We start from the raw sequence: 26,703 nt of genomic DNA, 5'->3' as shown, positions 1-26,703 counted from the left end.
AGTAACAGACTCATTATGTGTTAATGTAAAGAACACATTCCTGTGAAAAATAACTATATTTCCCAAAAACGTACTTAGTGAAAAGAGCAGCATTGTTCTGTGTTTTCGCAAATCTCTTTAATGTCTGGCTTAGTAGAAGACAGCTGGATGCTGTATCTGCTTGTGTGTTCGGTCTTCTCTGCTATCACGGGGCCCGTAGTCTCTGGAAAACGTCATTGCCCTCGTGCGAGAGGCTCAGAATGGAAACGGCAGATAACATCTTCGTGTATCACGAAAAAAGCGTGGGGCAACAGATTCCCTGGAAGGGTGCTGGGACCCCAGGAGGTTCCTGGAACACACTCTGAGAAGCACTGACCTATAGTGCTGAGTCTGGTACTTCACACTGTGCTAGGCATGTGGGGACCACCATGAAGCAAATGGACGTATTCTCTTCTCTCCGGGAACTTCTAGCCTGCTGCAGGCTGAACTGTACCCCCACATTCACATGTTAGAGTCCTAATCCCCAGACCTCAGAACATGACCTTATTCAGACAGCCAGTCTTCACAGGGGTTATCAGGGAAAGATGAAGTCATCAGGTGGCCCCGATCCTATATGGCCAGTGTCCTTATAAAGAGGGGAACGGGCAGTTGTCCCCTCTGTGAAGCCGCAGGGAGAAGACAGCCATGTACAAGCCAAGGGGGGAGGCCGGGAGCAGATCCCTCCCTCACGGCCCTGGGAAGGAACCAACACTGTCGGTCCTTTGACTTTGGACTTCTATTCTCCAGAGCTGTGAGGGAAGAAATTTCTGTTGTCTAAAGAAATCTGGGGTCCTCCATTTTGAAGCCTTAGGAAATGAGTATGCAGACAATGCACTGAATTTTGACCTGGGATTCAGACTCCTTAGAAAGAGGGGTATCTCCCTTGATCAACGAGGAGGCACGTTCCACTGATAAAGCTCTGAGAATTCAGCGTTCTTGACAGGCAAGCACGGTAGAAACCATTCTTCTGAATGCCTCTGCCCTAAAGCAATTTTATCCTTTTGTTTCAAGAGGCAATAGTTGTTCCTCAGAATCCCTTCTTTGGCGGGATGCTTTTCAGGGGTGTGAGGCGAGGACAATGGAAGTGAGACCTGTCACCTGCCACTCGCTGTCTAGAGCTGTTAACACCTGCACACCCCACACTGTCTGTCCCGGGGGTTAGCTCTGACTTGAGGACGGGAGAGCACTTTGGTGATGCTGTTCATTTCGACTGTCCGTGGTGGGTTTCCCCAAGGGCTGCCCTTTCTGGGAGGGAAGCCTCAATGAGGTATTTCCTATATGTGCAAAATTACACAGAAGTGGTCATGGTCACATACCGGCTATCTGAATGAAAAGCGTGCATTCTAACTTCCCGGAGCTTCTGTACGTCATGATGCTTGAAGTTCCCATTGCATTGGGGACAAAGGACGGCTATCATGTCTTGTTAGTGTGGCTCTTGGTGTCCACACGGCACGCACAACACATGCATTATGACCACATTTAGTTTTAAAAATAATACAACTTAAAAGATAGAACGGATTTTCTTTGCAGAACACTTACAAGGTGAAAACTCTTAGTGCATCTCAGGAAAGAAGACATTTTCCTGGTTCCCCTCCACTCCCAGGACGCCAGGTCCTGCCCACGGCTCTGCCCAGCCTCAGCCTCCCCGGGAACCCCTCCTCCTCAGCCAGTAGTCACACTCTCCCTCTGCATGACAGCACTTCCTCCCAGGCTGCTCCTGGTCCCCGGCCCACCTCAAACCCCAACGCCCTCCTCTGATTTTGGCTTTGCTGCCTCCGTGACCTGGGAGTCTCACTTCCTGAGAGTCCACCGGGATCCCTCTCTCATTTCTTAAGTTTGCTCAGGCCTCATCTTCCCCACGAGAACCTCGCTGACCACTCTATTAAAAACAGTGGTCTGTCCCTCCTTCTGGCTCTCTGCTCTGCCTGTTCCTTCGTTTCAGATCCCTTACCACATTTTAACCCAGTTCCCAGAACTTCTTGTGAGCGCAGTTCACCTTAGTAATCTTGTCTGTTGGGATCTGGGCTCCGTAGCTCAGGATGGGGCTTGGATTCTATATGTACAACAGAGTCCCAGGGGATGTTGATGTGCTGGTCCCAGCACTGGACTTTGAATAGCGTGGTTCTTATTCACTCTACAAATACGTTATTATTTATTTTGAATTTTATTTTATTTTAAAGATGTAATTTATTTGAGAGAGAAAGCAAGAGAGCATAAGCAGGGAAGAGGCACAGAGGTAGAGAGAGAAGCAGACTTCCTGGGGAGCAGACAGCCTGATGCAGGGCTTGAACCCAGGACCCTCAGGATCACGACCAGAGCCGAAGGCAGATGCTTGACCAGATAAGCCACCCAAGCACCCCTTTAATTTGAATTTTAAGGTTTCTCTATTGCCTGCACTTGAATGGGTAATGAAGGGAAAGCTGGACGTAGAGATTTGATGTCCCTACAGAGACCTCATTCATTACCTGTAGGGCAGCATCTGTCCTGACTGCAGGCTTGGAGGAGAATTCCTTAAACAGTTGTCACATACTTAAGTAGGGATGCTTGTGTTTGGTCACCTCCACCTGCGAAGAGGCACATGGACATACATATTCTCTTTTGCTTGGAAGCAACATTGAAGGCATGAACAGGAGTGAAAATCCAGTGAGATTTTAGTTAGTGAGACCCCCGCGCAAGGCTGAGTTCTGTGGCAGTGCGTTGGGATTGTGATTGTGATTGTGATTGTGGGCATCAGCGTCAGCTGCGTTAGGAACAAGCCAGCCTTGGATGTCAGTGCCCGTGGGAGCCTGTCTTGACCGGGACTTGAGAGGGGTGCCAGTCTGCTTGCTTTTACGTCCGGAGCTCATGGCTTAAGACTCAACAGGGGCAGATGTGGCTTTGTAACTCACAGCTACATGGAGCTGCATTTGTCATTTTAATTTTTAAATTAACTTAAAGTGCCTGCGCTTACAGTTGTGACCAGTTCAAGTCTATTAGGCTAGCAGACAGGGAAGGCAGATTGTCTTTTCTTCTATGTAAGTCGCCCTCTTTAAGTAGAAAGAGCCACGTGTGACAGATGCATAGGCTCGTTCTACAAACCACATGGGTGAGTAACAGCAAACCCCACCCCTCCGACAGGAGCCAGCTCTGCACGGGCCACAGGGCTTAGCAGGCAGAGCCCACCCCTCACCCACCGAGCAGGTATCTTTGTGCAGCGTGGGCCTGTACCTCTGGAAACGTCTTCTCTCACGTGGAAAAGATGGGTACACATGGCCATGTGTGGTTCTGCTTTCTCCATGTTTCTCCATGAGTGCTCAGTGCAGTAAGTAAAGAGGTCCCAAATGAGGAGGCAATCCAAAAGCCAAGGTTTAGATCCTTTGGTAGACCTCATTAAAACGTTTAGGCCGCCGGCTGTTCTGCAATATTTTAAAGAGTGACTTTGACTTCCTAAGTAGACCAATTCACAGAGGTGCTCAAGCTAGGTTCTAAGAGAGCACTGTTAGTTATGATATATGTATGCGTCGGTTGAAATTGTTGGATGGGTTTACAGTGAAAAATGCAAGTGTATTAGGTTTTGAGATCAACACTCTCAGAGTCGTAAAAGTCAAGTCTTGTTGGCAACTAGCTTGTTGGTGCATGAAAAGTGTCCCCATGACAGCGTACTCCCTGGTGCTTGATGCTACACCACGGGAGAAAAATGAGCTCAGCCCAGAGCACGGACAAAGGTTACAATACCCTGGCTACTTGGTCTCCTTCCTGGGCAGCAACATGGACAGATTTATGTTCTGGAAAATCTTCTGCAAAGCACAGGCTTCACCTCTCAGCCCCAGGGAGGACGGCGTCATCACTCACAGGGCCGAAGCAGGAGTTTGGCAGGGAAGGAACCCTCACGGTGGGTGAGCGCTCGGCTCCGTCCACAGCGGGAGTCGGTGTCTAAGAGAGAGAAAGTGTCCGTGTCCGACTCTGCTTTATTTGGTATGCAGTCGGTGCCAATGATTATTCGGGGTTGGGGATGGAAGGGAAAGCAAGGAGGTCTTTGGACCTCGTGAGTGTTGGGGGCGCCCACGTGTGCTCATACTTGTGTTTCCTCCCTCACCTGATCGCCCGGCTTCTGCAGACTTTGGTCAGTGGAACCGCACTTTACTATCACTGCTGGGCTTTTTGTGCCATGCCGCGCTGGAGATTAGGTCCTAACCACACCCGAAGGCAAGAAATGAGCTCTCAGGGTCTTGCCTACCTTCTCATGGTGAGCAAGGGAGAGGATATCCATAGAACACGGGAAATCACAATCCGGGACAGCATGGACAGAGCCTGGAGTTAACCTCAAAGATGAACTTGTAAAACCTTTTGGGCACCCGCAGCACAGGGGGGTAGACTCCTGGCCCTGCCCATGGCTCCCCCACAGCCACGTCTCCACCTCTGCTCAGAGACAGAGAACGGGGGCTTGCAGTTTGGACCTGGCAGGAAGAGTATGTCACTCAATAAGTAAAATGGATTTTATTTTGGTGCAAGAAGGGACCTTAGGAAAGCTCAGGAGAGCAGATTCTGGAGATAAGGAGTCGCAGCCGAGGCCTGAGCGGTGCGAGGGAGCAGCTGCATCTGGAACCAGCGACCCCGTGCTCTTGCTGGCATTTTTACACCCTCACGCGCCCCTCCTGACCCGGGCATGTCGAATCTGCCCTCACCCACCCATCTGGGAGGAACTGCCTCCATTTTGTTTTTAAAGTAAAAGCTGCTGTGCTGCTCCCTTTCACAGGGAGTGGGATTGGGAGTTTGAAAGCACGAGAGAGAAGCCTGATGAAAAGAGCGGAGCCAGCAATGGTGCGGGCGGAGGCCGGGACATCTGCTGCTCCTAGCTTGCTCTTGCCAGGGTTTCCCATTGTGCCAGAACTTTCTCATGAATAAAATTCTTGGAATTTTATCGAAAACAATGAATCCATGTGTCAGAGATTCATGGATGAGACCAATTCCAGATGTCCAGGGCACTGTATTTTTAGCAGGCACATGTGTGTTTTGAAAAGGCCAAGCCTAGAGCTGCCTGTTTTTCATGGAGCTCCTTCTGAAGATCAGATGTATGAGAGGCCGTCCCGCCCTTTGTGTTCAGAAATGGACTGTTCCAACAAACGAAAAATGTGAAAGACTGTGGGCCTGGGGTGCTGTTCTGAGGATCCTCTGCGCCTCTTGAAGCCTGAATCGCCTGCATTCCAACCTGGTGAATAAACTTCAAAAATGAGGATAGCGTGGTCCCATGAGTTTCTCAGCCAAGCTGCTGTAGAAACATGGCCTTGTATATGTTTATTAAAGACCTTTGAGGTTTTAGGGAAAGTTAAAACAGAGAGCATCAGGGATCCCACATGTTGGAAGAGAAGACATTTTTGGGAGCTAAAGGGATATCAACTGTGTGCCATGGGCTAGTCTAGGGAAAAAAGAGGAATTATGTTCTAAGAACATGGTATCTCCATCCATCCATCTGTCCATCCATCCATCCATCCATCATCCATCCATCCATCCATCTAGCTGTCCATCCATCCATCCATCCATGATTCATCCATGATCCATCCATCTATCCATCCAGCTGTCCATCCATCATCCATCAACCATCCATTCATCTGTCCACCATCTGTCATCCATCCACCCATCCATCGATCCATCCATCCATTTAGTCATTTAGAGAACACCAACAGCATGTCAAGGGATGTACCAGTAGTTGAAGCTACAGTTTTGCCCAGAGGATCCACATCCTTTCTCACATGAAACTTACATTTAATTGATATCGAACAAACTCATGTAGAATTGCAACCTAAGCCCTACAAGCACTGATCAGGAACTACAATAAAAGCAGAGGTGCTCGTTTATTCTCTGGCCCATGTGAAATAAAGGTACTTGGCTTTTAAATGTAGTACGTACAAAGATAAGTGACTGCACGTAAGAGTTATATTTTCCTGGCATCTGGCTTCCTCGAACAGCATGATGAGAAATGGGTAGTTCAAACCACTGCTTGAACCACGTGGAGAATTTAGGTCGGGTGCACCAACTTCTATCATAATGTGATAATAACTGAAATACAACATTAAGGTTTAAAAAACCTTTTCATATGCTGGCTTATTTGATCCATTTAACATCCCTGGGTGGGAGCTGGGCAGCTGTTATCAACACTGTCTTTTTTGTTGAAGAAATTGAGACTCCCTCAAGGGTAAAGCAGCTCTCTTTGCACTTGAATAAGCAAGTATGCAGGATCTCCAGTGCACATGGGAGGACCTTACAGGGCTGGGACCAGAATCTGCATCTCCCAACAAGCTCCCAGCAAGTTCCTTCTGGGACCTGGAACAGAAAGAGGTCCCCAAAGCTCCTGAGGTGGCACAGAGAGCAAGGGCAGAATCCGGCTTCAAACTCAGGTCTTCTGACCCCAGATCCAATACCCATATGCTCTACCTTGTTGTTTCCTACTTTGTAGTCATCTCTATGCTCATCCTATATTTGGTTATAAAAAGTGAAAAGAGGGGCACCTGGGTGGCTCAGTTGGTTAAGCATCCGACTTTTGATTTCAGCTCAGGTCATAATCTCATGGGTCTTAGGATAGAGCCTCACTTCGGGCTTCACGCTCAGTGGAGAGTCTGCTTCTCTCCTTCTCTCCCCCTGCCCCTCCTCTCTCTCTCTCAAATAAATAATCTTTAAAAAATATATTTAAAAAGTGAAAAGAAGATGTGCTCATCTCAAATGAATTTCTTAAAAATAAAAACTGGATAAAAACAAGATGGGGGCTTTTGAACAACGATCTCTGAGTGTTCTCTGATGGCAGTGATCTGGAAAACAAAACCACACGTGGACCGCCAGCCAGCCACACATGAGGCCAAGGGCTCCCGAGGGTCTATGGGGGGCAGTAGTTGCATTGTTTGCCTTCCCTCCCACCTAAAACTTACAAACAGGATGCTTCCACACATGTTTTCACACTTTTTGTTCATCTCTAAAGAAGGAAAGGAGCCTGTGGGGGGAGAAGAAATACATTTCTTTGCAGGAGAACAAAGAAGCTATGAACATCACTTATGTGTTGTTTTTTTAGTTAGTTTTTTTTTTTTTTAACCATTTTATTGAGGTCTGATTGAGCACAAAAAGTGGTACGCATTTAATGCATACAACTTAATGATTCTGAGGTGAGTATCCACCCATGAAGCCACCACCACAATCCAGGCCGCAAACACATGCATCACCTCAACAAGTTTCCTTCCTCCCTTGTGATTTATCTCTTGCTGTGTGCGTGATAAGAACGCTTCACATAGGATGCACCCTTGTAGCCAGTGTTCAAGTCAAGAGCGCGGTGTGCTTAATGCCAGCCCCAGGCTGCATGGTTGGTCTCTGGGACACACACTCCTCTTGCACATCAGAAGCTGTGCACCCTTTCATTGCTGGGAGAAATAGTCTCCTTCACTCTCCTTCCAAAGGCTAGAGAGGGCAATTGTGCCTCACCAAGCCAGTAAACAGAAGTCGTTTTAAAATTATGTTTGCTGGCTTTCTAATTGCTCAAGGTGCATTAAAATCTCATTTTCGTTGTGTGAGATAGAACTACTCTTTCTTGGAAATGTTTCTGTAAGGCCCTAGGCTTCCACAGTATTTCCAGGATGACTTGCTCCCCAATGAATGCTTCCTCTTTGGTTTTGAATTCTTATTTTCCAGGAAGCCTTATTTTATTTGTATGTTCCTCACTACGTAGAGTCCCCAGTTTAGGCCTACCCAGATTTAAGATAAGACCCTGTTCTGGTCATGTGCTCCATGAGCGTGACTATGGACGTATTATCAGGGACATAGCCCATGGGTTCCTGGTCACTGGCTGCAAAACCCAATGATCTCTTAAGAATGGATCTTTTGTTGTGATGGGATAGACATTTTTAGACCCCACTTAATGCTTTATGTCGGAGCTGTAATAGGATTTCTTGACTTTAAAGGTTACTAGGAACATCCCCAAACATGTGGTGTTGAGAAGCTCTTTTGATGCTAGTAACATAGGCACAAAGGATCCTGCCCTCAAAGTGTTTCTATTTTAATAAATCCAGGAGTTGGGGGAGAAGTAGGTGAACAAAGAGAATTCTAGGGGCCACCTCGGCCTGCCTAGAGCCAAGGAGACACCCAGTCAGTTCAGAACAGAGAAACTGGACAGGAAGTCATCAGGGGGTCTGTCTGCATCTCTGTTTTCCAAAGGGATATACTGAATTGAGGGAAAGGACCTTCTAGGATGAGAAAGGAAGACATGAGGAAAGATGGAAAGGAGGGAATTTAAGTTCTCTGCATGATTATAGGCAACATGTGTCCCAGTGAGTGTGCCAGAAGATGGGGAATATGTGAAGGTCCTCTCAAGGGCTCTATGGGTAAAGATGAGGATAGTTAGATGGATAGATGTATTGTAGACAGAGAGGTGGGCATCTGTCTGTGTGCGTCAGGGTGTATCCGCACATCTGGATGTGTCTCCTGATCTCTGCTCCAGTCCCGTGTCCCGTTCTCCTAGCACAGAGCTAGTGTTGTGTGTTATCATCTTGTCTGAGACTGCAACACTACCATATTGGAGAAATACACTCTTTAAATGGACTTCATTTGCCTACGTGCATTTTTTCCTTTGAGGCTACTCCAAGATTTTTTATATTTTTTGAAGGACTGAAATAGCAACGTGTTAAATGAGAAAAACGTGACACAAAGCTAGATGCTGCATTTAATCTATGATTTTAATGTTTCCCGCATTGAAGAGTTAAAAAGAAAAGAATACCAAGAAAGGGCAACAGTGATTCATGCCCAGTTGACAAGTCCTGTGTGACTTAACCTTTGTTTTTGTTTTGTTTTGTTTTGTTTTGTTTTTTCTTTTCTTTTTTTTTGTGTGTGTGTTGTAATGAAAAGACACACTGGTCAGATGAAGTTTCTTATTACATGAGATGTTGGCTGTATCTGAATGCAAAAACACACACGTTTAGAATAAAAACTCCTGAGCAGTTGATATGTGGTTTTTGGATGAATGGTGGCGGGGGTGAAGGGGGTCTTCCCTAGGTGCATGTTCTGTTCTGTTTGTGTTGCTTTTTTTCTCTCCCAAATGTGAGTTGGAGGTGACTTTGCAGAAGCATCCATTGCGTGGGGTCTGGCTCGAAGACAGTCTATAAACAACTGAGCTTCAGATAACCTAATAAATTGTTTCCCAATATTATTAGGTCTGCAGGCATCTATTTATGGCCACCAGTGGCACGGGCTCTAGCATATATATAAGTGGTGTTCCCATTTGCCGTATTTTTCTCATGTATTATTCGTGGAGAGAAGTCAGGTGTCCACCCATGATGAACACATCCCCATACGTGACCATCAGTTTGAGTCTGAATAATCTGATTGACCAAAGAAAAGAACAGCCTTGTTGCCTATGTAAGAAATACTGAAACGTATCCGGGGCCTAATATCTGCATAGCTTTTAAGTTCATGGGTGAGTCTGTTGGCCTTACAGGGTTCATTTCCATCTTCTGCTGGTACCTCAATTCCATCCTAAATCCTGGGATTCAGGGCATTTATTATATTTATTTTATATATATATATATATATTAATATATATTTATATAAATATATATTTTTATATTATTATATTTATTATATATCACCTTTTCCCACTTCTTCCTTCTACAGCCTTTCTTTCTAGATGGTTCCATCTCTTCTCTATGATAACAGCTCTGCTCTTCCATGGCCCTGAAAAGACCAAGTCAGGAAGATCTCTTTCCTTCTCAGAAGGTCCAGGCAGGGGTGAGGGTGAAGCCTTAGGGAGGGATGCCGTGCAGAGCCCCAGACCCAGCTTCTGTGTGGTCTGCACGTTTGACGTCACTCTTCTTCTCAGTCCCGCTTTCCAGCAGTGACGACTGACTCTATCGGGCTGTTGTCAGAACCAAATGACTGTATTTTTAGATTTAAGATGCCACTGGTTATAAAATGAACCATGATTTCATCTGGCACCCACAAGGAAGCCCATAAACAATGGCAAACCATCGACTATAAGATGCATCCAGATTTCAGAGCTGGGAAACTGTGAAAAATGGTGTATCATAAAGTCAGTGACATAGACTTTCAAAAGATACGCATGCAAAGTGCTTCATTAACAGGGCAACCTGAGTATTCTGCGATGGACCAGCTGTTTGTGGGTCCAGAGAAAGTGGGTGAAAGATCTCTTACTCATGGCAGGGGGTGGGGTTATTCCCCTTGGCTCTGCCTGGGACAAGTTTAAGGATGTTTGGTGTGGGGCCGTAATGGGCTTCTCAGCCCAGGGGAAGAGGCAGGCTCCTGATTTCAGATGACTCGGACTTGCTGAAGTGGACGCTGTGTTGTGACAACGAGGACTTCTTTAAGAATGTTTTCTAAAGCGTGACCCTCATCTTACTCAGCGGGCTTGTTCCATTTAGTTTTTCCGCTTGTTTTTCCTAACGATTGGAGGCACATGACACTTGAAGCTGGAAATGGGTTTGGGAATCCAGTTCCGTGGACACTGAGTTCTGGCTGTCTTCTGAATTTTTGAAAACCATGGAAGGACCATGTCCCTCTGTGGCCTTCAGCTGGCTTCAGCTGGGAAAGAGAGCTGATCGTTCTGAAACTCGCTTCCATGCCAAGCCAGGATTTCAGGGAAATCTAAGCACATTAGGTTTTCTGGATTTGCAATATAGTACTTTTAACCATGGGGGACCATGAATTAGAAGCAAATAGGAGCCCAGACCCTATTTCCTAATTCTTTTACTTGAAATATAGGAGGCTTTCGCAAATATCCATCTGCTTCAGGAAGGAATTAATCTGCTTCAGGATCCCTGACATCTTTTGCCGAAAATATCAGTGCACTTACAAAGTGCATTTGACTTTTTATTACTGTCTTTTTAAATCTCCGTGTTTGGATCCTTTGCTGTACCCACATCTAGTTCCTTGAAAATAAATTAAATTTTAGTCTAACACTATGAAATATCATCTAGTTGAGAACTCCTCCACTTTCTGGAACTATCCGTTGACAGTTGTCCCATGACCAAGATCCAAAGGAATGGTCCTTGTATGTTACTGGTGTTTTCAGTATTCATATGAAATAATAAACACACTAGCACTAACATAGTAGCACCTTTAGTTTGGGGGCCATTTGTTTAGAATTTATGTGTGTCTCAAGTTCATAAAAAATGACCTTGGTAGGCTGCCACTTGCCACATCAGACTATCCCAACTTTCCAGGAGCTACAGAGAAAACATCCCCCCCCGCACACACACACTAGCACACACCAATCTAAAGTTCAGGTCTTTTTATAGTAACATAGAGGCAAGCATATTAAATTATGATGCCACGTTTCTGCCAGGTTTTGACTTTTTTTTTTTTTTTTTGAGTTCTTTGCTATAAAGCATCCAAAGCCAGCTCCCCAGTCGTGCACCTGGCCGAAGGTTCTGAGATCATAATCTATACATGTTAACTAAGGCATCTGCCGACACCCTGGCAGGTAGGCGCGTAGGTAGGTGAGGTGGCCACGGACCAGGAGGGAAGGCAGGCGGCAGGCAGGGAAGCAGGGATGGCTTCCGTCCCCTTGCCGAGCTGGAGTTGAGGGATTCATGTGTTCCTGGTTACCAGCCTGTGTTCAGAGCTCCGTTCTGGTTTTAATCCTACTGGGCGAGATCCTCTCCCTCTTTGAAGTCCCAGAGCTGCTGAAGAGGGAGAATCCTATGCAATAGCCTTTGTCATTCATATAGAACCAAAGAGATGATGAAGCCCGTGCCTCATAATGTGACTGAGTCTAACGAATGAAAAAACAGATGCTGCCCATCTATGGCGTTTGCTGCTTGTGTCCTGCTGACGAGCAGCAGTTAGTTCTAGTGATTATCCTGTTGAAGCAGGTCTCAGAAAATGACCCTCAGGCCTCTTTTTGCTCTCCGAATTGTTAAAATGTGCCACATGGGCGTGTGTTTGTGTGTGTGCGTGTGTGTGTGTGAGAGAGAGAGAGAGACTGATTTTGAATGTTCCCTTTTCCTGACCTGTACCTTAATTCTAGGCGTTCAGCATTCTTGATTGGTTATAATCACTCTGGAACGTGCTTTTTTTTTTTTTTTTTAAATAATTGCTTCATCTTCTAGAATGTGGGTTTTATTTCACTCTTCTTGTTTATCCAGAAAATCCCTCACTTTGTGATCTCTTTCTGCTCTAGTGAACAAAAGCAACCTTGGACATTCTGGATCACATCAACTTTCTCATTTTTTTATGCAATGTGAACTTTGAGGAGAATTTTAAGCTGTGAAGAAAAGATGTGTATCTCCCTTATCTTTAGCTTTGCACGTTCCCCACCCCCAAATCGATCTCAATTAACTTTGATTTCTTTCTTTAGAAAACCATGTGCTGAAATAATGTTTTGCCAGATGTGAGAATGGGTTCCTCCCCCCGTCCAAACTCACACTGGAGCCTTGTCTGAGTTCTACAACTTCGGTCCACTTTTTCAGCCTCATGCTCCATTAATCTGGTCATTGGAAAGGTTTGCAAGAGGACCCAGCTTTACCTAGGAAGTCTGCTAATATTCTGACATTGAGACTCTTCCTGTTGGGAAAATCTTTTTCTTTTTCACTTGTAATTTAAAACTGAGGCTAACCGTTACACCTCACCTATTTCTGACAAGTTCTGAGATAAATCGCACATTTATTCATATTTCTTTTCACGGGCAAGCCGATGCTAGCATGACGTAGTGTGTTATTCCCCTTGGAGCCGGGCTGGGAGTCTGCGGGACCAGGCGGGAGCGTGCGTGGGGGGTGGCTGTCAGCCTTGACTGCTGTTCTGAGTGTGCGAAACCTTTCTGTGCCTCGCCGCTATGGGAAGGGAGATTGCGTTCTGCAAGCATTCTGTAAGAAGCTTTGGTTTATGTCTTTATTAAAGACACTCACCTACAGTAAGTCCCTGCAATGATACTGATTTCCCTTCTACACCCATGTCTGGAAGTTGAGATGCCTCAGATTCCTTCCCTCCCCTTGTGACCAGGCGGAGAGCCACGTCTTCCCGTTGCCCTGTAGCCTCATTGCTACACACTGAGCCTCGGGCTGCTGCCTCATATGGCTGTTGTCTGTGGTTGCTGTGTTGGTTTTGCCCTGTATTCAAAGTTACCTTTTTAAAAAAAAAAATTTTTTTTTTCGTTCCTTGTGTCTGGTTCTGGCTGGCTGGCTGGCACAACCTGTCCTTCTGCATGTTTTGTGTTACTGTTTCAACAGCCAGCGTCTCAAGTGTTCCACACTGTGATTCGAGGGATTTTTAAGAAGTTGGGGGTGGTGGGGTGTTACGTACCCACAGGCACCTGGCCCCCACTCTGGGGGCCAGAGCCGGGTTTGTGCCTTGTGGTTCTTCCTACTTGCGGATTCCTAGAGCCGTGCATCTGACAATGAAGTTCACGCACTTGTGAAGTTAGTCCTTGGCTGGGTGGGGGACCGAGTAGCAGAGGACACACTGGGTTCAGACAGGTGGTCTGTGAAGTGGCATGTGTTTCCTAAGGATCCTGCTACTTCTGGGTAAGGAGGGAGGTCTGTATCTTAGAAAAGCCACTTCGTAAATCTCTGTGACTAAAGGGGAGCATCCTTATTTATTAAAATATCAACTTGAAGAAGGAGGGAGTGCTAATGTAATGATACCCCAAACCAAGAAATGTAAGAAGGACATCTCATAGGCTGAGGGGTGGATGATAAAACACCAGTTCGACGGGTCCCTCGTTTCACAGCTCCCTTCAAGGTGAGCTCTGGACCTTTCTGGATCTCACATTCCCTCATTTGGGGATGAAGTTCTCCATAGTCCTCCCGGCATCAAAATTTCCATTTTAGTTTTTTAAACTATGACCTGAGTAGCTCTTGTTTCTTGCCAGTTCGTAGCTGTACTAAGGATGCTAGAGGGCTAAAATAAAAATGAGCTTTCAGACGGATTTTTTTTTTCCCTGTGATAGAGACCAAAATTGGGTCATCTTATAGTCCTTCGGCTACACTGGACGATCATTCAAGTCACTGAGATTTCCGAATCTGATTTGCCTTTGCTGATTTGGCCATAGAATATGTACGTGTAGCCATGAGCTAGTCACTTGTGGGACTTCAAGCCCCAGAGGAATTCATGACCCAACAAGGAGGAATCCCTGATTTTTTTTCACCCCATCATGCGAAGGACCAAAGATATGAACAGAAAATAACGGAGAAGAAGAGCTAGTCAGGGATCCAGATATTTTAAACGTCCTGGTATTTGGAGGCATCTGGATCATTCACAGCTTTCTTTTCTTTTTTTTTTCCTTTTTTTCTGGTTCATTTACTATCCAGATGTTCGCCATCATGGAAGCACTGCTTGAAACTCTGTTTCAGCTAATAACTTCGCAGTGGAAAAATTCTTATCTTTGTACGTTTGTCCTCCGGGGCTCCACGTCCCCTTACTCTTTTCTAAGTGCGTCTTCTTTAAAATCGCCTGGGCATGTGGCAATTTTGCCAGATGCTTAGGTGTTACCCGTCCCATTTCTTTTTTTTTAATCTCCATGACCATTCTGTACACTGTCTGCTTGAATTATAGATTGCATTTGTCAAATAATGACACATGCAATTGGATGTCTTCTAAGACCTTTGAAATTCAACTTCCTTGAGTTGAGATTAAAGTGGGTATTATCTACACTGCTGCAGTCAAACTGGGGATGCTCTGAGACCCGCAGGAAAAGTTTTCCTGGGCTGGCCGGTTCCAACAGTTAGAGAGAAGAAAACCAGCTACTTTTTTTCTTCTCAGACGTAGACCTGGATACCATGAAAGTTCCCTAAACTGTGGCCCCCGGTTAGAAATGACTCTAAAGTCAGCATCTCTTTGAACCATGACTGTCCTTCAGCGTGTCCTGAATGTGTGTTTCTTTGGGCATTCAGGAAGCATTATCGGTTGTGAGCGAGGACCAGTCTTTGTTTGAGTGTGCCTACGGGACGCCACACCTGGCTAAGACGGACATGACCGCATCCTCCTCCGGCGACTATGGACAGACATCCAAGATGAGCCCACGTGTCCCTCAGCAGGACTGGCTGTCTCAACCCCCAGCCAGGGTCACCATCAAGATGGAATGTAACCCTAACCAGGTGAACGGCTCAAGGTAAGGAGGCCCCTGGCTCCTTGTTCTCCCGGACTTCAGTTTTCCCTGTCCCCTGAGAAGGCCAAATGGAAATTAGCTACGCTCCTCCAAAGACAGTTTCAGAAAGCGAGGCCATGGAACGGTAACATGGGGTGATGCTGAGAAAATGTGTTCTCCAGTGGTTTGCGTTGCGGATAGAGGTTGTAAAACCGGTGGTATATTTACGGAGAACTCTCTTTGAAGATGTGGTGTTCAATTCTGTTTCCCAGGCACGAAGGCTCTGTGGGAGGGGGGCCGTGACCACATATGGCAGAATTCATCTCTGAGGTTTTTATTGCCTGGAAAATAATGCTGTCTTGTATTTTTATGGGGGGAGAGTGTCCGCTAGTGGCCAGGCAGTGCAGCCCAAGTCCAAACCATATGACTTGGCTAATGGCTCGACTTCATGTGGCTGCCGTCCCCTCCCTCCTCGGTCCCCTTCATTTAACACACCACGCTGTTTCTTCTCGTCTTTTTTTATGCTTAAAACCCTGCTCTGATGGTGTGCGTAAGTATTAACTTTCCTGCGTTTGTCAAGATACCGCCGCTGTCACCCGGAGTGTATCAAATGTGGAATAGTCCTTGACACTCGAAAGCATTTCATCAGCTGTAGGTTTGAAAAGTAAAGTTGATTTCAATTACGATATAATACTCCAGATATATTATTCAGAAAGAATATAAAATCTCAGGACCAAAAAAAAAAAAAAAAAAAAAAAGTCTTTTTTTTTTTTTTTTTAAAGATGTATTTATTCATTTTAGAGAGAGAGAGAAAGGAATCCTGAGCAGGGGGTGGGGAGGGGAAAAGGGAAAGAGAGAATCTCAAGTTAACTTCCCGCTGAGGGCAGAGCCCAAGGTGGAGCTCAATCCCAGGACCCTAGATCATGACCTGAGCCAAAATCAAGAGTCGGATGCATAATCTACTGAGCCACCCGGGCGCCTCAGGATAATGTTTTTTAGATGTTGCACAGTCTGATGTGGGAGTCATAAGAAGCGCTCCCATTTGCTAATGCCGAATTAGGCACAAAGCCCTTTTATATCTAGTGAACTGTCAGTCTTGCAAGCAGCCCTCGGAGGAATGCTCCTCTCCATTCAATGGAAGAGGAAACTGAGGCTCAGGAATTTTCTGGCTAACTGGAGATCACAGCTTAAAGCCACTGGGTTCCAACCAGGGGTATTTGACTCCACCCCCCAGTGTATTTTCCACTCTGTTTCAACTCTAATAGGCTCCTTTTGCTACATACATATCTAACTCTAAATGTGCTTTCTGTAACTGTCATGTTTTATAAGCTCCGAAAACCATTGCGTCAACTTGCAGTTGACGAAGGTGGCAAGTCACAGTCCCTTAGTGGGGATGTTGAGGTGAGGCTGACGTGCCAAACAGGGAGGCGGCAGATGTCAGGGCCTTCCCCGGCCCCAAGAAGTGAAACCTGTGCCCTCGGTGCATCTGGCCGCTCTGGAAAATGGCAGCGGTACCTCTGGTGTTGAATCTTGCTATGAGGCCCGTCCTTTTAAATGGGATTCAAGCCGAGGCAGGCCAGCAAGGCAGTACTTCCCAGAGTCCTGAGAAGGTGGAAGGACCTCGGTATAAAAGCTGTCCAAGGGTCCAGAGTAGCCGAGTCCTGGCCAGTTGATGGTTTCGTGTCCGTATTTCACAGGTAAATCTGTGCATCCCATAGAACGTTTCCACAGCTTGTTAACTGGTCATCGCGCTGTGAGCTAGTTACAGGGAATACATCAGTGTGTGTGTGTGTGTGTGTTAGGGGGACCTTGCGTGTGGGAGAGAGCAGGAGAGAACACTTTGGACAAAGGGCGCTGAGGTGATTTCCACTGGGCCATGAGCAGAGTGAGCTGGACCCCGGCCCTTGTTTCCAGAGGCCGGCCTCCCGCCAGCTCTAGGAACTGCTAACCTGCAGCCTCAGAGGGAGACGGAGCAAGGAGATGAGGAAACAAAACCTTCTCCTGTTTCCAGGTGGCTCTTCCTGAATCTAATAGGACATGTAAATAGGAGAAGACTCCTGTCTTGCAGGAGAAGTGGACACCATTTCCTTTGAGGTGGGCTTGTGCTTCCCCTTGGGATGGGAACATTGAGCCTGGCCCACGGGCTGGGTCCCCAAGAAGGATGGGGCTCCCAGGAAGCTTCTCCCACATTCCTCAGCCTGACTGATGGGGACAGGCCCATTGGTGGTTCTTCTCAGGTGCAGAGATGGGTCTCTCTCTCCTGGGAAATGTGATCATTTTTGGAGGAACCGATGAGTTTTCTTGTGAGGCGACAATGGAAACTTTGCTGCCTTTCTCTCTTAGGCCCTCCCCAAATCCTAGGATTGTTCCAAATGTTCCCATCACAGGAGTTTTAAAGAGAGTCCCAGATTTTGAAGAAAACCATGACTGTTCTGGTGGTGGACACTGAGGGAAGTCAGCCTTGTAATCCTGGTCTTCCTCCCCGATCCGAAGTGGTATGTTTGGCAGGTGCCGTCCATGAAGACAGCATGGCTGATTCCATCTACCTTTGATCAAGAGCCATATGTTTCCTTGAAGAAAAATGGCAGATCTGGTGTGAAATGGGCAGGGAGGGGCTCCAGGAACCCCGAGGCTTTGTAGAGTTTAGCTCTGATCCAGAGATCAGCTGGTCACCAGTGTCATCGTTACCCATCCCCAAGATACAGGAGGTGACATCCATGGATCCTCTCGGTAGTAGAGACAAATATACTGCCCAGCCTTGCCAGAGCTCCATGTGTCTGCTGGAGTTGTGTGGGCCTGGCCTGGTGCATTGAGTTCCAGGGAAACAATGGATAGTCTAGACGCTTGTTTTAAGGAATTGGCTCTTTCAGTTTTATGGACTGTCACATCTGAGATCTGCAAGGAGGCTGGTAGGCTGAAAACTGAGGCAGAAATTGAGGCTACAGTCTTTCTCTTCCTTAGGCAGAACTCAGTGTTTGCTCTTTACACCTTCAACGGATTGGATGAGGCCCACCCACCTTACTAAGGATGATTGCATTTATTTAATGTCAGTGGGTGATAGACATTAACAGCATCTGTGCAATATCCTCACAACAATACCTTGGTTAGTGTTGGATTAGTCAGTGGGTGTGATGCCCTGGCCAGGTGGACACAGGAAACTTGGCCATACCTGGTGCTCCCAGACATTGTGCAGGTCAGTGGCTGGTAGAGCCATTCCTTTCAGACCTCCAAACCAAGTTTCCCCTGGGTTGATCATTTCCTTGTCACTAAGGGACTCAGCCTGGCTGGATGGGAAGTCGTAGAGGGGGTGTACATCCGATCCGTGGTTCACTGGGATCTAGCAGAATACCGAGAGGTGGGTGGCCAGGCTGAGTCTGCTCTTCAGGGCACGGCAGGCTGCCTGAAGGGTATGGGGGAAGGGAATACTCAAAATCCATCAGTGTAGCTAAGGCTTGTTCCCTCTAGAGGCCCGACTAGCAGATAGAAGATGGCTGTGGCTCAGACCTGTAGGGTTTGCTGACTCACTGCGTGATACTTACACACATCAATTCCAGCTCCAAACAAGAGGCCCTGGACTTGCATTCACTCTGCTTTCATTCTGGAGACCTTGACTAGGCACCTGACTGCACCAGCCCTACCTGAATTGTCAGGGGCAGAGGCAGAGTCATGGAGACAGAGGTCCTATCCTGCAGGCTTCATGGCAGAGACACTGTGGGGGAAGGCATGAGCCCCAGGGACAAGGGTGTAACACTCCATCTCCCAGCATTTTGCAGAGACAGCTGCCACCTTCCCACCAGCTCTCCTGACCTGGAAGCCTCGGGCCAGGTATACCAGGGAGTTAGAGACAGAAGCAAGAAGAGAGGGCTACCTCCTGGCCCCCAGCTCAGCAGCCTCTTCTAACTGTCTTTGCTGAGAGCTTCCATGTGGTGGACTTTTATGCGGCACATATACCTCTTAGAGTCAAGTTCAAGGAGAATTCACCCAAGTAAAAAACTGGGCTTTGGCTGCAATACGTGAGCTGTTCCCTTTGCAGCCCCTCGTTGCTCTTCCTCACTGCAAAGATCCCCCAGGACAGGAGCACTCTGTAGCTTGGGTCTTGTCAAGACCCAAGTCTTGAACCTGACCCAGCTCCTTCTGCATAGAGTACCACCCTTGGGAATGGTCCTGTCTGTCCCTATCCATCGATTACCCGTAGGAGGAAAAGACCAAGTGCTTTGGGAGGAGGGAGGAACTTCATTCCTCCCCGAACGATGGAATTCTGCAAAACCTCAGCCCTTATGTGCTCACAAGCTCCTGAAATGAAATACAAGTGGTGAAATGCGATCTGTTGCCGTTATAATAGCGCCCTATAAAAAATAATAAAAGGAAAACAAGAGAGAAAGGAACCACTGCTTTGTGAGCCAATAGGGAAGTAATTGCGGGTTTGGCTTGGCTGCTGCTGTACCAGAGCACACGGTTCTTGCAGACACTAATCTCATTGGATGTTGTGTAGACACAGGACATCATTTCCCAGCCTCAGTAGTCCAAGAACACCCCACCTTCCCCCTTCCTTCACTCCAGCCTTACGTGCTAGAAGCCCCCATGTGTTCACACAGCAGAGAAGCGTCTGTGCACAGTCAGAGGGCCCTGCGGGTGGGGGGAGAGGGCTCGCTGCTCACCTGGCCTCTAAGTGAGTCCCCTGCTGATGGCCTTCATTTGCTGTGAGGTTGCTAAGCTGAAGCCACTGTAGACAGGAAAGACAGGCTAAGAAATCTCTCTCTCTCTCACACACACACACACACGCACACGCACACGCACACGCACACGTGTCCACAACAAAATTGCCTTTCATGAGCAGGCAAGTAGCACTGTATGCAGAACAGCTGTTTTAGGGGATCTGAGTGTCTCTGACTCAGAGTCAGCTGGATCTCAGGCATGATGCATGGAGTATCTCCTGCATCCTTCCACAGGCAATGAAAATCCCATGCAGGCCCACCTGGAATTTCATCACCGCTGGAACATAGACAATCTGCGTGCCATGCTGTGGATCTTGCCCCAGCCCCGTTCCCAGACCACCTGGGGTCATTAACTTCTCACCTGTGGCAGTTAGGGGCGGGTTCCCCGGCTTGGGGACTCTCCAAGTCAAGCCCCAGGATCCGCAGCTTCAGCACCAGCTGGGAGCTGTTAGAAGGGCAGATCCTTGGGGCTAACCTGCACCTGCTGAATCAGACAAGACTCTGGGAGGGAGCCCAGCACTCTGTGTTTTAATGAGCCCTCTGGGGATTCCCATGCTCACGGGACTGAGAACCACTGCTCTGTTGCAGGATCCAGAGAGATGAAAACTGAGTGGCCCGGAGAGTGAAGGTCTGGGAGAAAACAACGTGCGGAGGACGGTCTGCTCCCTGGCCGAGGAGCGCCTCCCTCACCTCACACCGTAGCGGGGTTTTGCCTGGCTGACCCTGTGCGGGGGAAGACTGGGTCTCGCCCCTCTGTGTGGTTTGGGAAGAAGTTTCGCTGGATGGGTAATTCCAGCCTAGCACCAGGTAGCCAGGGCTTTTAACATAGTATTTAATAAGCGTGCCACCTGGGGTTTAGTAACGATGACAGGAAAGGAAGTCACCTGATTGGTCCATCTTGGCCTCAGACCTATTGGTTACGCATGTAGCCATTCATCCATCCAACAAGTATTTATTGAGTGCCTACTGTGTACAGTCCCTGTTGTATGTACTTGACATAGAGTCATAAAACTCACAAAAATTCTGTTCTGCTCTATTCACTTTCTGGTGGGGAAGATGGCCACCAATTCAGATAATTAATTAAAACACAGAGCCAATTAGATCATGGCAAATGTTAAGGAGAAAAATAAAGCCAGAAAGGGGGTCGCTGCTGTCGGTAGGATGGCCTGAGAGCATTACCTCTAAGAAAACGACATTTGAGGAAAGTGCCAAAGGTAGTAAGGGAGAATGTCCCCTGGTTAAAAAGCAGACTATTCCAGGAAGAAAGTAGTATTAAATGCAAAGACCCTGAGGTCAGCCTGAAGCATTAGGGAACAACTGTGACTGACATTTAGTGACCAAAGGCACAAACAGGCACTGAGGTCAAGTGACGGTGGGCTTCACTCTGAGTGAGTCAGGGGGCTGCAGGCGAGGCTGGGGTTTGATGTTATTTGGATTTAGCAGGGTCTCCCTGACTCCTGTGTTGAAGCTGAAACCTGTGAGGAGGCCTCTGCAGGAATTAGGGTAAGGGATGCTGGGGCCTGGGTGAGCGTGGTAGGGTCGGCACGTGGGGGAGAGGTGATGGCATTCTGGATGTATTTTGAAGGTAGAACTGATGTGCTTTGCTGATGGGTCGGACTACGCAGTGAGAAAGAGGGAAGTGGGGATGAACCCAGGGTTTGGGGACATACCCCAAATGAGGTGTGGACAACCCACACTGTGAATCCTCCTGACTTAGAGCCTGGGCCCCTCTAAGTAGCAGTCTACATGTTGGGGCCACGCACTGAGAGCCCGTAAACACCAGGCCAAAAGGGAGGGGCTCTTGCCTCCTTGCCCGAGTTCAGTGGCTCTTAATTCATGAAACTGGCAGTTGCCGACCACAGTGATAGCGCCTCGGGAGACATTTGGCAGTGTCTGCAGACATTACTGATTGCCACGACCAGAGGGTGTTCCTGGGAACTCACGGCTGCAGGCCAGAGACGCTGCTCAGCATCCCACAGTATACCAGAGAGGATCCCCCTTCTTCTACCTCTAAAAGAATGGTCTGGCCCCGCATGTCAATAGTGTCAAAACTGAGAAAACCTGCCTTACATTAACATTTAACTGGTGTTTGCATCATGCACTGTGTTAGCTGCTATGAAGACAGGTGACAAGAAGCTCATGGGGGCACCTGGGTGGCTCAGTGGGCTAAAGCCTCTGCCTTCGGCTCAGGTCATGGTCTCAGGGTCCTGTGATCGAGCCCCACATTGGGCTCCCTGCTTAGCGGGGAGCCTGCTTCCCCTCCCCCTCGGCCGGCCTCTCTGCCTACTTGTGATCTCTGTCTGTCCAATAAATAAATAAAATCTTTAAACAAAAAAAGAGAGAGAGAAGCTCCTGGTCTATCAAAGGTCAGGAAGCTCCTGTGGGATCGAGTGACAAGTCCAGAACCGAGGGATGTTCAAGGCCCAGCCGTAGCAGGCGTCAGGGTGTGGCCCAGTCCTCCTGGGCAGGAAGGAAAGTGTCCAAGACAGCAGCATTCATCAATATCTCCACATCGCACCATGGTTTATTCATAGATTTTAATACACAGTACATCTTCCAATTTCTTCACTAAATCTATGAAATGGCATTATGATTCTACCCTTTTTCCCCCAGTGAAAACCATTGAGTTTCCAAACGTTTTCATAACTTGCTCATGTCCACCTGCCACAGGCCTTGGACACCAGGCCCGGCTCCTCTCCCCTGCCTCAGGCTGCTTCCTTCAGCCGCAGAGCACATCTTCCTCCACGGGACAGATGAGTTCACCCTGCTTTCGCTTGTCTCAGAGGCATGACATCCGAACCCTGACCATTTTGACTTCTTACGGATAGTACACATTTAGAAACCATTTACTTGCCTCTCATTTGAATTTGGTACAGCCGGTCAGTGTACCTGCCCTCGCCATCATGTTACCTTTGTCAGATGTCTCCAAATAAAACTGCTTGTTAAAAACTGTCAGCATGATGAAGAGACTTGCCTTCCAAGCCCATCGGTGGCTCTCAGTAAATACGCACTGGGGTGACATTAAGAATAAAAAAGTTCTCAAGGTTAGGATGGGGATGGTTCCGGGCCCTGCGTGTCGTCTGTGTTGAGCTGTGCCCAGCAGCTCCCTACAGAATGGACTATCGGCTGAAGATCCTTTGATGCCACCTTTCCTCATTTCATGTGCAACACCCAATATTTGATACTTGAACATGGTTTTCTTGGACTCTTCTCTCTCCATGCCTTTCTACTTTGACTCTGGAGATTTGACTTAATGTGTATTTTCCTACAATTTCTATAAGGCTTCATGTATCATGTCAGGACAGTGAAATCCACAGCGACAATCGCATTTGCTCCTTTCTGCCTCAGCGTTCTCTGAATCAGACTGGCATACAAGATGCTCCCTAATTAAGCTCGGCCATCTTCCAAGGTGTGGGTGGCACAGTGCTGGAGACTTGCAAGCTAGTGAATTTTCCGAACGGTGATAGTGAGGTCAGTTAGTAATAGCTTGTCCTACTCATAACAGACCTTGAGTCTTTACAGATGTCAGTTCATTGGGCTGCAAAAATGAGACACAGACTGACAGCCTCACTCAGGGAAGAGTCAGGAGGGACTAACTGGGGCAGACCTCTCCTCAACCCCTCTCCTCTGCAGCCACTCATCACTGTCTTTGCCATCTCTTGGGATGTCAAGTGGATGGGCGCCATTTTGTAAAGCAAGAGAGCCTGAGAGTCCGGCTCCCCATTATGACACATGGGAATCCCATGGGCTCACTGTGGCTATTGGCAGAGGGACATGGGGTCTGCTCTGGCATTTTCTATCTTGAACATGAAACCATTTTGGCCAACCAGAATTTATATAGCCTGTTATGAAAATAAAAAACTGAAACACCTTGGTGGCTATTGGGGTTAAATCTTTCCTCTCTGAGAAATGAAAGTGTTTTAAGTGAAAAAAAACAAAAAAACAAAAAACTCCCAAGGTAGAAAATATGCCACATTTCATCCTGAGCATGCAACTAGAGATCTTACTCTATAGAATATTTTATTTCCAAATGATGAATCCCAAAAGGATGCAATTCTCCCCATATTTGAAGATCTCGCCGATACCCATTTTCAGCTGTAAAAAGAAATTAAAAACTTCAATAATGAAACTCAGGGAAACTTCAGACCCCTTTCAGGGACAAAGAACTAACTGTTGGTGTGTTGGTGGTGACTTTTAATTAACCGAGTCTTCAGCTGCTCTGGAGAAGGGGAAGGGGACTGGACTGGAGGGAAGAGCCTGGGATTCCAGGTGTAAGAGAGCGCATTTAGTAAGGGTAAAAATAACACACAGCTGCGAAGACAAACATCTACAGTTTCAGTCTGAGCAGGGAGCCCTCCATGAATCACTGCTGAGCCCCACCCGCTGCTCAGGCCATGGGGTCTGAAGCAGCTTTTCCACTGCTTCTGATTCAGAAATAAAACAGACCCACAAATTACCCCGGCACTCTCCAGACAATCCCCTCCTTGTCTGGGGTCCTGAAAATACCTTTTGTGGTGACTTACCTCAATTCACGCTATGAAACTCGATTAGGAGTTTGTTCGGTCGATTAGGTCTAAGTATGTGCTTTTAGGGTTCTTAGGAAGAAAACCACCTGAGAAGGTGGTTTTTGGTTTGAGACAGGCAGGGAATGCGTGCCCGGGGCCAGCCTCCCACGGAGGGCCCTCTCTCGGAACTCCTCTTTGGGTCAGTTTTAGGACAGAGCCGCCAGAGAAAACCTTCATATTTCTCTTAAGGAGCTTCATCACCCAATAAACTAAAAAGAACATTCGGGAAGATGGTGACATTCTAGTAAAAGGTGATGAACTGAAGACTGCCTGAGAGTAACGTCAGCTTGCTTATCCACATAACAGCTGGGGGGGTGGAGAATGTGGTCTTCAAGGGCAAACGTAGGTCGACTCAGGGAGAGGGGCTTCCTTCACTCAAATGCAAACACCAGGAGAACAGCGATGCCGGGGTATCCCTAGCACCTGGCGCAAGGCCTGCAGACTTGCACCATAAATACTGGTTAGAGGAGTGAATGAATCGAGAAGACCCATGGCTGGGGAGAATCTAGTGAGTGTGGGTTTATCCAAAGGAGCTGTGGCCCAACAAAGGGCTTAGGCTGCACATAGCCAGTGAGGATTTGTATTTGGGGAAGATCAATCTGGAAGTAAAGCCCGTGGTGGAGAACAAGGCAGTGACAGTCGTCTCCTAAGGGCAAAAGGAATTCAGGGATAAGAAGAAGGATGGTTCTTGAAAAAAATAGATTTATTTTATAGAATAGATAAAATAGGTAGATTGTGGGTTTGTCTCTATCCACTTCTAGAAGTATACCGATGTTCCAGATTTGATTTTGACTTGCCTTGGACTTTTTCTAAGGCCCCAGTTAACCGTGAGTGGAGGCCAAGTGTTGTGGAGTAAGGGAGAATCACAGATTTAATGGGGCTAGTGAGCTCAGGGTTGTCGCCTGGGGCTGTGTTTGGTGACATTCTTGGATAAATGAGGTCCATTCACACAGCACAGATGACAGCGCAGGGCTGAGGCTCCATCCTGGTCAAGCTAATGCCCGCATCTGTGCCATTCACTGTGGGCTCTTTCCATGATGGAATCTCCCCTGCTGTAAGTAGTCTCTGATGGGGGAAAACCAATGTCAGATGCCACATTTATTTTGTTTTTCAAAAACAAAGACCCGACTTTAATTTCCCAGTACATTTTCACAGGTGCATTACCCTTTTAAAAAATAAGGCATTATGTATAGCAACAGCTAAATGAAGCTTTTGTCTCTGGCTGCATTCCACTTGACCTTAAAACCTTAGACCCACTCTTTTCCCGATGGGCCAGCTTCTGTGCTGGTTGTTTCTCAGTTCTTGGGGCCACATTCTGGATCAGATTCCTTCCTGCTGTGCCTCTTAGCATGGGGACCTCTCATTGGATTTCCTGCCACGCTCACCGGTGTAAGCCCATCGTCTCTGCAGAGACCTCAAGGAAGTCTTGTGGGGGGAGCACTTGATATTCAGCTGGAAATTGAGATGATCAACATTTTTTTAAAAACTAGACTAATCAAAATTCATACGTACGTCCACATCAACACACCATCTTTGGCTTCTCCCTGGAGACCTTGCCTTTGTTTGCACGTGGCCGCTCCTGTACAGCTCACATCTGTGAATCTCCCCATAACTGCCTTCGGGGCCACTCCCAGGATATCCTTCTGAAAATACTCAACAGTAACGAAACAGAGTTTTCTGAGGGTCTGTTCAGTTATGTCTCCCATCCAGGAGACATAACTTACAGATCACATAGGGCCTTACTATGTGAGGTCCTAGAGTGTGTGGCAAAGTACTTAGACTCAGGACCCCAACAGCCTAGGTTCAAATCAAGTATGGTCTATAAGTATTTGTCTGCAGTGCCTTAGGCATTCTCAGAGGTCAATATGAGTTGAAAACACAGAAATAGAAGATTGTGGAAACTGGCATCTATAGCCTTCTCTCTCTCAAGATCTCTCTCTTTCCGTTATTTTCATTATTCTTGATATCCCTTCCCTGATCTCCTGGGTTGGCCAATTCTTTGCAGCGTGTCAAGAAATGGCAAGTTTGGAGGACTAGCTGAGCATGTGTAGTCTCTTGATTTCTGTAACCAAAGCAGCAGAGATCTGTGTGCTTGGAGCACTCTGTTTTGTCACCAGCCCCCCTGCTGCTGTGTGGAATGCTCTGGATCTGTGATCAGATCTTGGGAAGGCTATTGCTTGCTATATCACCCAGTTCTCTTCAGGAGAAGCCATGAGAGAAACCTCTGCTTCTGTGGAATAATGGAAACCACATCAATTAATCCCCTGGATTTAACCATATTAGACACCTCCTGTGAAGTGGAGTATTTGTCTGAAGTATTTGTCCTTTGTGACTGGCTTATGTCACTCAGCATAAT

The 26,703-nt window shown here is 47.2% G+C and overlaps 1 protein-coding gene across 6 annotated transcripts in view; it reads left to right on the top strand.

Moving 5' to 3' along the window:
- Positions 1-26,703, top strand: part of ERG (ETS transcription factor ERG) — a 240,559-nt gene that overhangs the window by 169,427 nt on the left and 44,429 nt on the right. For all 6 annotated transcript variants that reach the window (XM_032355008.1, XM_032355047.1, XM_032355001.1 and 3 more), the window contains one exon: positions 14,874-15,091. In XM_032355008.1, the coding sequence (XP_032210899.1) occupies positions 14,874-15,091 (218 nt within the window). The remainder of the gene's footprint in view (positions 1-14,873; positions 15,092-26,703) is intronic.

Source organism: Mustela erminea, chromosome 1, assembly GCF_009829155.1.
Source record: "Mustela erminea isolate mMusErm1 chromosome 1, mMusErm1.Pri, whole genome shotgun sequence".
NCBI classification, from domain to species: domain Eukaryota; kingdom Metazoa; phylum Chordata; class Mammalia; order Carnivora; family Mustelidae; genus Mustela; species Mustela erminea.
The sequence above is the reverse complement of the archived record's forward strand: the minus strand, read 5'-3'. Positions and strand labels throughout refer to the sequence as shown.